The sequence below is a fragment of the Semicossyphus pulcher genome, unplaced genomic scaffold (assembly GCF_022749685.1).
Source record: "Semicossyphus pulcher isolate SPU_LCO1_2020_fin unplaced genomic scaffold, fSemPul1.0.p SCAF_18, whole genome shotgun sequence".
In the NCBI taxonomy this organism is placed as follows: Eukaryota; Metazoa; Chordata; class Actinopteri; order Labriformes; family Labridae; genus Semicossyphus; species Semicossyphus pulcher.
This window is the reverse complement of record NW_027211691.1, coordinates 11,963,183-11,977,749: the sequence shown is the minus strand read 5'-3', so window position 1 is coordinate 11,977,749 and position 14,567 is coordinate 11,963,183. Positions and strand designations below refer to the sequence as shown.

At 41.4% G+C, this 14,567-nt stretch overlaps 1 protein-coding gene across 1 annotated transcript in view; it reads left to right on the top strand.

The window, feature by feature from the left end:
* Positions 1-14,567, top strand: part of LOC138596230 (myosin heavy chain, skeletal muscle-like) — a 111,205-nt gene that overhangs the window by 82,710 nt on the left and 13,928 nt on the right. Inside the window, exons 21-22 of the mRNA XM_069667853.1 lie at positions 805-889; positions 3,878-3,989. Coding sequence (XP_069523954.1) covers positions 805-889; positions 3,878-3,989 — 197 coding nt within the window. The remainder of the gene's footprint in view (positions 1-804; positions 890-3,877; positions 3,990-14,567) is intronic.

The window sequence follows — 14,567 nt, the reverse complement described above, 5'->3', positions numbered from 1 at the left end:
AAGGTTTTAAGAGCTATGAAGAAACATTGACTCACAAAACAGCACGCAGAACAAAAAAAGAGGAGGGGAGGAAGCATATCCTAAATTTTAAATTCAAACTCAAAAAAAAAAGGAGGCCTGCAGAAGCTAACCTAACCACGGAACCTGAATGCTGCTTTATTATGCATCTGCTCAATGGGCTAAACTACTAAGTGTAGGACAATGGGGTTTTATTGCATGTAGACGGAGGAGACGGCTGAAAAGGGGATGTGATTGAAGGGATGCAGTCACAAGTATGAACACAAGTGGCCCGCTCAAGGTAAAGAGTGCCATCTATTGACGATGTCAGGGAGCGCTTCTTTTGTCCTCCAACAAAAGGTTCTGCTGCCCCGTCTCAATGCAAGCGGCGCAATGCTTCCACTGCTTCCTCCTCGGCCCTCTGAAAGGCAGTCGGTGCTTCCTCTGTGGCGGGAGCTCTTGGTTTGGCTTTGAAGGAGGCTCGCACTTCATATTTCCACACTCATGCTGAACTTGACGAGAATCAATAAGCACCTCTCTCTATGCATGCATGTTTTGTAAAGCACTCTATTAACCTTGGCCTGCTGGAAGATGTGAAGCTCTGCTCTAGTCTTTACTCATGATATACATTTCCTTCATTAAATATTAGAATGCAAAATTAACTCAGCCTCGAGATCACCTGACACAATTAAATTAATATCTCAATACTCTTTTTTCTGTCATTTGAATACCCTCTAATGAATCGGTGTCTGAAGTGAACTGTTGCTCTTTATCTCACACTTCCCTTCCTCTCTCTCTCCTGCTCAGCGGAGGAGTTGGCAGCCCGTGCAGAGGAGGCGAGGCGGATGGAGGGGTGCCTGACTGAGGGAAAGCTAGCAGAGGAGAAAATAAGGTAAGAAAGAGAGGAGAGAGGGAAAGAAGCTTCCTCGCTTATCCCATCTTCTATCGTCCCCTGTGTGAGCGCTGTAATCAAAAACATTAGCTCCCTTACGTACAGAAGGCTGTTTAACCGAACATGTGTTTAACAGAACAGAACATTATTTAAGAGAGTCGACAAAGCAAAATGACTAACTCCGTCTAATTTCAGAGCAGGGACATCAAAGTGTGTATTGATGGGACACGGTAGGTAAGCAGATGTTAGGTCAGGGAGTTCAGAGTTCAGGGGCGAGACCCCTGCGTGACCCCCGTGTGTCACCAGAGCTGCGGTGATGACATCAGCAGGCATGTATCACCCAGTAGAGTGTGTGTTTGTGTGTGTCTGTTTGCGCGCACATAGTTGTGGTTGTGGCTTTGGCTTCGACATGACCTCACTGCGACGGCCTCAGTCTTAGGGAGTTTCTGGGTTAAGTCGAGCCGTGGAACATTTTCATCGTCAACCGACAATTTAAAACTCGGCGTGGAGACTTTATAGGTTACATTCTGGATTATTATTTTATTACGTTTAACCCAATTTTAGGTACCGAATGGTAAAACAATCGCTGTGTCTGCATATTATATCCATTTGCAAAATCATGCTGTTTACTGTTAACCCAGTATTATCTAATAAGTGCAAAGACATGAAAGGTTTTTAAGCAACAACACCATGCTAATGGCTTCCATCTGTGCTGTGGGAAATCCCCTCCTCTCTCCACAGGATGCCTCCTCTCTCTTTCTCTCCTTTCTCTCTCTCCCACTCTGTTCATCCTATCATGTGTTCTCTCCGTGGACCAATCTATCAGGCGTTTTCTTTCCTTTTGTTTTGGCCGTTCTGCTTCTGCTTCAGCTTTTACTACCACTGAGTTATCCGATTCTGTTATTACCAGTTTGAAGTTCGGTGCTGGATCAGTTAGTCTGTGTGTTAGGACACAGACAGACTATCAATAAGCCGGGTTATATATTTACTATATGTACTGGATACTCATATCAATGTTAAGCTTATCATTTGAGAATGTAATTCATTAAAATTACAAAAGAGATTTTAGTTACAACTGAAATATAGCATCTTGGGAGTGTACCGGTAGCATCCACAGGTTCGAAAACTCTTACCTTTAAGTTGCTGTTTAGCTAGGGATCTGCAACTCTTCCTCTTCTTCCTCATTATCTTTCACTTTCTTCTGTCCAAAACGAAAAAAAGATATAAAATCAATTTCTAAAAACGAAGGCACATCAAATATTCTGTAGTCGTAACATCTCAGATGCAAACCTTTTAGCTTTTTTGAAAGTAAACTAAATACCTTTAAATAGATTTTGGCCTCAACATGTAATTTTACAAATCAAGTTTATTAAAGCCCAATATCACAAAGCATGCCTCAAAAAAGGGCTGTACAGATCATAAAAACAACATTAGCACACAAAGTAAAAATTGCATAAAACAAATAACTTTGGGTGGTTGGAAACTAGGGCTGCATGATATTGGATTTTTTGCCGATATCCAATATGCCGATATTTTCCAACCCTTTTTGCTGATTTCGATACCGATACATTAGGCACATGTTTTTTTCCGCCTTATTGCAGAGAACATCAAGTCTCCCCTGTAGTGGAATTGATATCATGCCTACTCTTATTGAAGTAGCCCACTGGCAGATGCAGAAATAACATGAGAAAAGTACTTAAACTTAGGTCATGTACAAAATGGCATATTTATTTGTATGTAGCATTTTCTTTTCTTTTTTTAGGGAATCTTAAGGAATTTTATCGGCGCAAAATATTGGCAGAAAAATGACATATCAGCCGATGCCGATACCGTGCCGATAACATCGTGCATCCCTATGCGAAACAGTAATGTATAGTTAAACTAATGTACAAAATAAAGTTAAGTTAACTTTATTTAGAAGCACATTGAAAAACAGCAGCAGGCAGCCAAAGTGCTGCACAGTGCATACAAGAAACAACACATAAAAAGAGAAAGAAAAAGGAGACCAAACACAAGACAGAAAAGACAGAATATTCCAGAAAAACAAGCCGCCTATTCAGGACGAGGGGACTCAAACGCCAACATGTAAAAGTATGTTTTCAGGCAACAGAGGGGGCAGACCTGATCGAGGAAGGAAGGCTGTTCCACAGTCGAGGGGCCTTGACTGAGAAAGCGCCTCCAAATTAAGGAAATAATCAAATAAGAGACGGCTCTACTAACTTTAATAGCCATGTTGAACTGTACTTTCATTTTCAATCAATTTTATACAAATCCTTATAAAATATAGGTGAAATGCCGACTTCATGGTCTTTTCCTGCATGTACATTTATATTTTAACTGTCACATCAATCAAATACTTACTTCATTATATTGTCCCCAAACTTTTACCTGTCAAGGCCCAAATAATTTCCCTCTTAACACCCTTTAAATGTTTCATATTTATATGCGCTTTTAGAGTTGTGGGTCAAGAGCAGGCCTTGTTTGTTTTGGTCTGCGCGTGTGTATGTGTGTATGTGTGGTGGGGGGGGTTTGCTACGGGGTGTTGAGGCTCACCGAGCGGCCGAAGCGAGGCTGTGGAGGGAGGTTTGTGGAAATGGTAATCATTTGTCGTATTGATCTCGCTGTAGCCAGGGCAGCTGGCACACACAGACTCGCTCGCACACGTGTACACACACACTTGCAGACACTAACTGACTCACATACACACGGACGCACAGTTGCGTGGCAGGAATAGACCCCTTCATATTGATCCCCTTCACATTCCCTTAGCTGGGCTGCCACACACACTCACACGTACGTACACACACGCTCACTACTTCCTGGGCTTATGTTAAACACTCCCGCTGATCTGGATTAACACTAGACTAAATAAGGAATTAAATACTTTATATGTTATTAAAAAAAATGAAATGCATTTAAAAAATGCATCTTTTCTTTTTGTTAATGACTTTTATTCTAATATATTCTTATTCATATTTGCGCGTGCAGGTCAATGGCTGTGAAGCTGGAGCTCGACGTGGAAGAGCTCCGGAGGAATCTTCAGCAGGCTGTCAATCAAAAACTCCAGGCAGAGCGAGAGAAGCAGGATGCACAGGGGCAGGTAAATAAATACACACCAGGCCTGAGCAAATAGTGTATTTGTGTTTGTTTAAATGGGCTTGCAACACACTGTATTTGTCATCTATATCGTATAAAGCTGTACCACATATTTCCCACTTAATATCCTTTTAATGTAATTATCGTATCCTTCTGACAGTGTATGGATATCTGGGCGTAAAGAAATAGGTCCACGTCTACTGTACAACAAAAACTCTTCTCTTCTCCTCTCCTCCCATGCCCTCCAAGGTCTCCCTCTCCTCTCCCTGCACCCCCTCCTGCCTTTTTTTGATGATTAGTGGCATATATCCGGTGCTAGAGCCTGGATTATCTTGTCCAAGACAGGGAGGGGTGTATGTGGCACCTAAACCTGGCAAGGTGATTTGGAGCGTTAATTCCTGGGTGTAATATTCCCTGATATTCCCTAATGTTCTAGCTGTGAGCCGGGGGGTGGGTGAGGGGTGGGGGTGTCTCAGGGGAGAGCGGTTGTCAGAGCTGAGCCGCCGCTGTACAAAGGCGGAATGGATAATTAAGGGTAAAGCCAGGACGGGGAAGTGATGTTCATTTAGATTCGACAAACTTTGAATTCTGTCTTCTGGTGCGCTCTCCGATCTTTATTTGCATCTAAGCGACTCCTTTTCTGCTTCTGTTTCCTTCCTGTTTCACTCTCTCTTCCTCACCTTCCTCTTTCCTCGTGAATAATGCATCCCGCATAGCACGCCTCTCCTTTTTTTCTCTTGACATTAGTGCACCAGGGTTTGACAATAGCGATTACCCAGGGCCAGTAAGACACCGGCTTAGGCCAGTTGATTGGTCAGTCAGTGCTCACGATGAGTTCTTCATCTATTTCTCACAATGAAGATCCTTTCATCTTTTTTCTCGCATGTACAGTTTCTGATCAAACACATAGCAGGACATGTCAGAGTCTGCCTGCAGGTCTGTCAAGTCAAAGTAATGCATTAAGAAGACATGGCAATGACTGCTAGTGAGTGAATTATAAAGCGTGATGTAAAGGGCTAAAGGCTTCTTTTATAGAGGAAGTAACTCTTTCCTTTGCTTGAAATCAAGGTAGTTCATCTTTTCCTTCTTCTTTTTTCTTTTTGTTATACTTATACGTATCACAATATGGCAACAATACCTTATATAAAACAATCAACTTGATGTCCAATACAATTAGCTGTAATCCACTGCGTTGCACTGAAACAAACAGCTCATCAAGCATACAAACAGAAAACAAGAACTTCATTAACTCACTCTCTAGTTTAAATTGCAACTTGCTTTGAATTATTAATTTGAAAAACACCTATTTGTAAAAAATAATAATAAAAACTTAATGTGATCAGATCAACTAGACACAATTTCACTGAAGGCAAACAATTATGAGATACCACCCAGCCCTACCAAAAATAAATATGAATCAATTCTAATTCTTGCGACATATTGAATGTTTCCTGACAATCCCTGCAGTAACTTACCTCACTCTTAAAGGTGTACATACATATTTTTTGGATGTAGTCATATTTTCTTTTTTTGTTAAAGTTACCACTCTCATATCTGCTCTGTAGCACTGCAGTGTACCAAGGACAGGCTGAACAACACGTTTTCAGATTGTGCAGTTTGAGACGTCACAAACCTAAGGAGCCAATCCCGTTAATAGACGGGGTGACGCTATGCGTGATTATATGCAACCTATAGCAACCACTTCGGCGATGCGCGAGCCAGCTGTAACCGTCATCGTAATTTTTGTAAACTCACTTCTGACTACTAACGTTAACGTTACTACTACTAATTACTACATTTCAAGCGAGCTAAGTTTCAACAAGTTGCCACTAAACGATGGCAGAGACGTGTTTTGTTTTTGTGACAGAGGGGGCGGTTGGACATTTGCATAGTGGGCGGGGCCTATGCACATTCAGGAATTTTTAATGAGGGAGAAGGAGAAGATGAGGATTTTTACAAAGTAATTTAACGTATTTTGAAGAAAAAAAACATCTCAGACACAATTTATTTTTTCAAGCAGAGCATTTTATATGTCTTAAAACAGGACTGGAGCTGGTCTTTAAATAACAGAAATTAAACAAAACAACTAGCGGAGCTCTATACTAACTACAAAACAAATCTACTAGCACTTCTAAAAGTACTAATTAAGTTGTTGTATCTTACATGTTAATCCTACAAATACCATCATTATGAAGCTTCTAAACAACTAACACAAACTTCAGGAAGTCACTGCTCCTGTCCAAGAAATAGTCCTGTCCCCTCCTGTGGTAGCCATGACAGCTATTCCAATTTGCTCCCTGTCTTTATGCAAAGCTAAGCTAACCAGTTTCTGCCTGTGGCCTTAGATTTCATGGACGAATGCGAGAAAATTGACGATCTTCTCCTCCAACTCTTCAGGAAAGGGGAAAAGAATATTTCCTTTGTCATAAAACTGTTCCTTCAAGGCACCCTTACCACCAGCAGTTGCTGTGCATGTAATAACAGCAGCGTCTCGTCACTAAGACAGTAAGCAGACAGTCCATTTCCCTGTCAGGTTAATTCCTCAAACGGCTTACATTTGGCTGATTACAATGACTAGTTAAACGAAATAACTAAATAATCTACTTAAGCTTAACTTTCTAAGGCTTAACTAGGATTTGGTTAATTATTGTATTATCTTTTTAAAGCTGTTATCATCAGCTGTCTTTATATTCTATCATTCAATCGTCCTCTTTTTGGTTCATTGTTACTCTTGCATTTATAGCCAACTGTATATTAAACTGGAAGTGTGTGTCTGTGCTTATCTGTGCGTCTTTGTGTGTGTGTATTATCTTCCTGCCTCTTACAATCCCTTACATTTCCTCTTTGCATTCTCGCTGTCTTCCATCATCTCAACAGCAGACGAGCTTTTCAATGAATTTGACTCCGAACAGTGTTTAAACACCAGCGTGATGGCCGTTCTGACTATGACTCCTTCATTAGGTCCCAATCTCTGTTATTGACCAACAGAAGATGAATTATCCGCCGAGGAAAAAAATCAAAGGGTTTGAAATGGTAAATGGTACACTACAGTGGCCTATAGAGGAAATCTATATTACAAATTGCCTGGGTGCACAGTAGCTGAACCTCAGATAGCTCTGTCTGTCTCTGTGCATATGTCTTTGTATGCACAGTGTGTGTTTTACATGCAGCGTCACATTTATGTTGTTGGTTTTTATAATAGGAAAAAACAGATTTTCATGCTATATGCAAGTTAATTATGTGCTTGCATGCAGTTAAGCACACAAACGCACACAGTTTACTTGATCCTCTCCCTCTGCATGAGCCCAGTTCAAATATGAATCGTGGTAAACACAAGGCATGTTTTTGTGACTGATCAGATCATTCATCTCCCCATTTCCCTCTCCCTCTCTCTCTGCCACACACTCACGCACAAACACACACTCACAATCACACTCATTAGTGTGTTTACCTCAACTTCCTTTAGCATGGAGTGAAAGATTTCAAACAGTTTTAATGAGAATTTGCCGAGAACTTTTCAAATAGCAAAAGTTTACAAGCATGTTTTCATCCCCATCAAATTTTCTTAGTTGCCCAAAATCTTTACAGCGATTGAAGTCATTCTATAGGAATACAATTAGATCGTAGCTTTTAATCATTCTGAGTTGGTGGGATGTCTGCATAGTGGTTTGTGAGACAAGCCTGGTCCTTGCTTATCTACCGCTGAGCATTACGCTGAAAAACAAAGCAGGTCCAAGCTACTGTTTTCTTCAATGCACTCTCATCCCAGGTCATCAAATACAGACGCTCTGTCACCGCCCTTTCCTGGCTCATTAAGACGCACAAGGTATCCTTCAGATGCCCAAGGAAGTGTCTGTTGTGTGTCGTACGGAAGCACTTGGGAGAGTCCGTCTTCTTGCTGTCTTACACATCAAATGGTGTGTTTGGTTAGACTTCTGTTAAACAATTATATAACATATTCAAACTGTTTCACACAGGACTAGATCCCCCGTCTCCTGGTTGAATGTTCTTTGTTGTTTGGCCTTTAATACTGGTTTAATACCGACGCCAAAGGGTCTGTGCTAAGGATGGTTTTAAGCCTGACTGGTAACTTGCATCTCATTTATAAGGGGCTTGACAAAGTGTCAGTATTTGACACCTTGTGAAGTGGTATTCTACACAATACTTAAGCCGGAGATATACTTGCCTTTAACTACGCGTCCGCGTGCCCATGATGGCTGCCATGCATTCTCACATCTATTTGGAGCATCGGCTGTGCACGTCCTGCACATGACCTATAGGGGCAGTGTAGAGGCAGAGGGGATGTGACTGAAAACACAGCAGCAGGGGCGACAATATCAGAAAGTTCTGAAGACAAGCTGATAAACCAAGTCTGCAATATCTACATCTGTGCGCTGTGTCATTACCACTGCGCAGCCACAAACATGCCTGTCAAAATAGGTGGCGACAGATACGTTTCATCGTAGAAGTCGACGTGGAAACTAAATGGATCAAGTTCGGGACAGTTACGTCCGTGCACGGCGGAGAATGTTACGGAGTGGGGGTGGAACCGATGGTGTGTTCTGTCTACAAAGCGCACAAAAGCATAGACTGTTTAAAACGATGGACGACATGACAGCTCCCTAAAAGTGAAGCCAAAAACATGTCTGTCGCCCCCTGCTGACTGGCTGCAGTATAGGTCATAAAGCCCGCCTCCTCCATGTTAACAGATGGGAATTTAATGCAGTAAAAAGGATGATTGACAGCGTTGTTGACAAATACGACTCCTGTTCCGGATTAGCAGAGTGGAGGAGAAACCACGAGAGGTAACTAAAACAATCACTACAGTCATTGAAGTTCACATATCTGTGAACGTCTGCTTCGGCTCCACCCACCGATCTCTACTGCGCAACTCTGGCTCCAAATGATGTCACCATCGCAAGATGACAGCGAGCGTCACAGGGCTAATTTTTGCTTCAATTTTAGTGACGTAGCTGGTTGTGTACACCAACGCAAGGTTAAGCAGCAGGTATAGCTCCGGCCTTAGACACAGAAGTTGGCCAAGCAAAATGTAACTTGGTTTAGTTTCCTCTGTTTTCTTCACCACTTGTTCAGTGATAGAGATTTTACTGCCTAACTTTGCCGTTCTCTAATAATTCTTTGGTAAGAAGCAGACATTTACAGCTTCACCTGCGAATGTCTGTTTGATTTCATTTGAAATATGACTCTGTGAGTGAACCTTGCAAGCACGAGCGTGAAGTATATCTACTGTGGTGATTCTAGAGACAGGTCTGCGGAACGTTTTTATCTGTTCATTGATCTCACTCATTATACCTGATAGAAGCCCCAAGCCTGGCCTAATTAGCTTAGAATGACCCACGCTAGATCACCATTTACACACACACGCAGGTTTGATGATGGAGAGATGAGGACAGACAATTGGAGCTCATTTGTTTAGTTGATGAATAAAGAGAAGTGGTCCAATTGTCGGACTGTTTAACCATGGAATGGACTTTGTATTTGTTCAGCATGTGTGTGTGTGTGTGTGCGTGTGTGTCCTTGTGTCCCGTCACCCTCAAACGCAGCTCATTAAGCCACAGCGCTGTAATTCATTTGAGAGATGGGACGGACAGTCGAGCAGATAAAGTGGACCATTTTTCTCATGTTGTTTATAACTTCCTGTGTCCTTCCTAGCTGGGCCTGATTCTGTCTTCACCGGAGAAGGCCGTGTGTCTGTGCACGGTTACAGTTCATGGGTGAAGCAAAGGAGGCACGGTGGGTTTATGTTGGTGCAGAGAAACATTGGAAGTAGATGGAAAAGCTGGTTCTGTCTTGAGTAAAGTTTAACAGGAAAAAAATTTGATGCGTTTTAGCAAGATACAATTGCAAGTTCAGACTTTTCATTTTGTGTGTTTGACCTCGTCCAAGGTTTACACCACTTGAAAAAAAATGAGCGGAAATTACTCTTTACAAACGATACCTGCCACTTATTTAAGAGTTTTAATTTTTTTCAAAAGTAAGTAAGATTGCTATTGTTGTGATGATTCAAGGCTAACCTTTATCATCTCACCTTAGCTGCAGGTTTTACCCACTGAAACCCTCTTGAAGAGCTGTGTGATATCACCCCATTCAAAGCTATTCTCAGTTTCACAGTGAGAGGATAAAGAGAAGTTACTTTAAAGTGGTACGATTAATGATACAAAATTGGAAACCTGTGAACATAACTTTCTTTTTCATGTCACTTTTTTTCCTTCAGCAGCGTACGTTTGTATTTTACTATTATGTTAGATTCTTTCAAGTATATATCATGTCCAACATTTCATAGAGGTGATTCTCACCAGTGGTAATGTATATAAGAAAGTATTTCTACCACAAGTGAGTAGTTTGATTCTCACATATATCCTTGGTTTCATTGTAGGTTTTTTCAAAATACAGTTTTTCAGCTTGTTGGGAGTAGACGGCTCAGTCTGTTGGGACTTGACTTGGGAACTGAAGGGTGGCTGGTTGAAATCCTGCGTCCTCGAGCGCCGGCATCCAATCTCCCAGCTGCTCGGGGCGCATGTCCATGTGCTCTGACATCTCTCCATTGATGCGTGTCCATAGGGCCCTGTTTTTGCGTGTGTGTATTTTGGGTCTCTGTGAGTCCAGCATGTTTGTTAACCTGGATTTCCCCTCAGGGATTAATTAAAGTGTGCAATCATATAAGACAACTAAATGCCTCTGCTGCTGTATGTTATTCTATTTTCCAGCATTTTAAGGTGCTGGCAAAATAAACTATTTAGAAAATGTAACGTCCATAGTGTATAAAACAATTATTTGCAACAGGCCAAACACAAAGTAATAATACACCTGGTCTTTAGGGTTGCTGCTGCGTGCTAAGCACAGTTGCAGGCTGGTCATGTGTACGACTTAACATTGGCCAGTCTGCCAAATGGGAATCCTTCACATCCAGGACATTTATATTATATCTATTGTTGAAGAGTGCCAACAAATATAGAAGTCTAAGTAGTTGCATGACACTGTTCGCATCTGTTCCAGTAATAGTGCTGCACCTTTTAACCTCAGGAATGAACTTGTGCTGAATCTGTAGACTTATGGCCTGTGTCCATTAACAGCGCTGTTTGCGGTGGCAGCTCCTATTTACTATACAAAACCAATGCAGTTCAACATTTTCAGTTTTTCAGCACAAAAACCCCCTCGGCGTCAGCTGGTTTTTTTTGCTGTGCTGCTGATAGTGCTCTGAGTTGTAAAATAGTTCAGCTTTTTGAACTTATGTCACTTCTCCCTCATTGACCAATGAAAATCAAAAAGGGGCGGGACTTCAGATATCAACTTTGTCCCCACCATCATCGTTTTTTATGTTTTCTTTGTGAAATTGAATCAAATAAAATTGATTATAGAGCATAAAGAGCGACCTAAAACAGACTTTTATAACCTAGAAACATTAAAGTATCAGTCTCGAAGATTTCAATTTTTGTGCTCTTGAGCACCTCCCACTGGCAATAATCGGCAATTAGGAGCACACTCTTCCCAATTTAACCAGACGTCTACTTCTGGCTCCCTTTGTATTTTTCCTCGCTTTCATTTGTAGACAGTTTGCCTTCATCTGAGTGTCGAATTTGTTTTTTTTTTCTTTGGATTTTCACTTATTTTTTTAGTTTTATCTGTAGTCATCGATTATTTCTTTGTTTGTTCAGCTATAGTAGATTACTGTTTACTCACAACACTTGCAGAGTCCGCCTACCCTCTCTGACAGACCAACCACTTCTGGGTGATGGAAAATGCGTCACTGACTGGGCACTGCTTGTGATTTTTTCCGCGAATGTTGCCACCAACACCCAATCCATAATAATATGATAGACTGCAAATGCAAAGGCTGTATAACTTTTTCGGTAGATACTGTAGTTACTTAAAAGACATTTATTTAAATGAAAAAGATTGTGATTGTCACTTTAAGCGCTGTGGGCGCTGCCAGCACAGAAAGCAGCGTTAGTGGACACAGGCCCTTATGCGGTAAAACTTAGATTAGACTTGTTAAGGACAACAATACTTTTAAAGCATATCTTATTTTGATCATTTTAAACGTGTCTACAAATCAGGTTTTTGAATTAGCAAAATAATCCAAACCTCCTAAAAGCTAAGTGTTATCTAAACAAGCACCTTTTCCCTAATATAATGCCAGAAATTACTAGAAGAAGAAGATTACAAACCTGAACAAGTGTTCTATGTCAGCTTCCTGGGTAAGGCCGTTCCAGACATTCAGTGATGTCGATACATTTTGGTCAGCACCAACATAACATGGATTAAAAGGATGGTGAGATATGTTGGAGCTTCATCTAACTAGGAAGTGGTTAAGAAACTTCTTCCAAGGCTGCTAATGTACATGTGCTCATGCGGGCTAGATACAAGATAGGGGACTTCAGTAATGGCAGCGGCTGATAAACAACCCAGCAGCATGCGTAGGAGAGTGTATGATGAAAGGACTTGGGGAAAGGAGTCAGGCCATGCAGCAGCAGATGAAGGTAATTAAAGAAGCCATCATCAGCATCATTAATATGCTAGATCTGCCGTGGCCCACTGACTAGTCTAATGGAGAACATGTCATCATCGTCACCATTAGGGAGAGTGGGACACACATAAACACACACACACACTGTCTTAATGTTGGGTCACGCCATGATTATCACCATTAAGCCCAGAGTGAGAAGACCTGCTTAGGAAGCCTCATTCTCTGCTGCCATGGTACACTCACATGCACACGTACAGTACACACAGACACACACACTAGTAGATCTTTAATTCAGACCCTGTGAGTGATAAGTATGCATATTTAAGTGATGTCAGGCCTGTTGGGTCTTTTAATTAGACAGAATGAATGAATGTTTTATAAAAACGTGTTTAACAATAAATGTGTTCATTAATTTGATGAGAGGATGTGCTCTGATGAGCTGAGTGGAGCAGAGTAATGGCTCGTATTCAGCTCCGGCGGTTTGATGGTGGTGGGAAGCAACAACCAGGCGATCTGTTTCTGATTTTTTTCCTTCATCTTCATCTTCTACCCAGAAAAGTTCACTTTGAATTATGTTTATTCCCACGACCTTGGACACTTTGTTCTGTTTTAGTGAGAATGCACTTTTGTCCTGCTGTAAAGCTAATGTACAATGTGATACGAGTCCACAGCTCCATGGAGAATAGAAAAGATGGAAAATCCATTAACTGCTAAAGTCCCCACCATCGTTTTTTTTTCTTCTTCTGTCTGCAGGTATGCTTTGTGGTTTGTCATGAAAGTTCATTCAGATGTAGAAGTTCAGAAAAAGATGGCGTGAGTGCACAGAGTCCAACCTTTTGTAAATGAAAAGTGTGGGCTGTGGACTGGACAAGTCTGACTTATCAAAATGATAAATACTGTTTGAGCAGCTGTAAAGATTCTAAATCCTTCACCAGCGCTGCAGCAGTCAACTCATATTCTCTAGCGCAGAGCTGAAAGGCGGTGGTATCACCAAACTTGGTTATAAGTGTGTCCCAAATGCATTTGGTTGCCCCTTTTAGCCCCCATCATCAGCTAAAATATTTGTGCAACAAAACCAATCTAAATGTTAAGCAGGTGCGCAACGTTACTCCTCCCCCTGCTTGCAATCGCACCTCCTTTGTCCCCTTTTCTCTAAATGTCTCTCCCTCTCTCTCTGTCTCTCTCCCCCTCTTTCTCACACACCCTTTCACTGCCTCCCTTGACACCGGTGGAAACAGAGTGATGGTGTGTAATTTAGTCCTAATCACAACATCAGACTTGCGCTGCGATTTACATCCCTGCACCAGGCGAGCCAGTCAGACAGTCAGGAGGGAGATGTTAATGTGAGACCACAGGTAATTACTGTCATTACAGCACGCACAGGCCCTGCCGACGCTTGTGTGTGCGTGCACGTGGATGTGGTTGTGTGTTTGAGCTCTTGAGTTGTATGGTTTAATATTTGTGTGTATATAATTAATAATGGAGCATTTACGCGTGGTTTTAGTCACAACAGAACTTCCTGCACACGTAGATGTGTCAATGCACGAGATAAAAGAGGGATCAAATCACAAACAACTTGGGATTCACTGTATTTATGCCACTGTTAATAAATGTAATTACAATTGATGCTGCGACTCACTTCACTCTTCAAAATTGAGTGATTTGCTTCATGTAATTTCATTGTCCCCTCTGTGCTTTATTTGTTGAAAGCGGGCCTTCCTTAATTAGATATAATCAAAAGTGTAATTCCTCATAATGCTTTGAAATTTGAATTATTGATTATGTTTCTCTGTCATCTCCACAACTTCCTTCCACATCCAAGGCAGCCTATTCATTTGTGTTGTTGAAGGATCATTCTCTGAACTGAGCTGCATCTCTATTATCCCATGTTATTGTGGCGAATTGGAGGTTGCCCAAGCTACACGTGTCAGACTTTGTCGATGTCGAAGTCAAACCCTCATACGTTTTAGAATATGTTGATTTGGTGTATCTGAATGACTACATTACTTTCTGTACAGATTAACACAGAGAACAGAGAAATTATTCTGATGATACAGCCCTGATTTCTTTGTTAAAGTAATGATCTCAAAGATT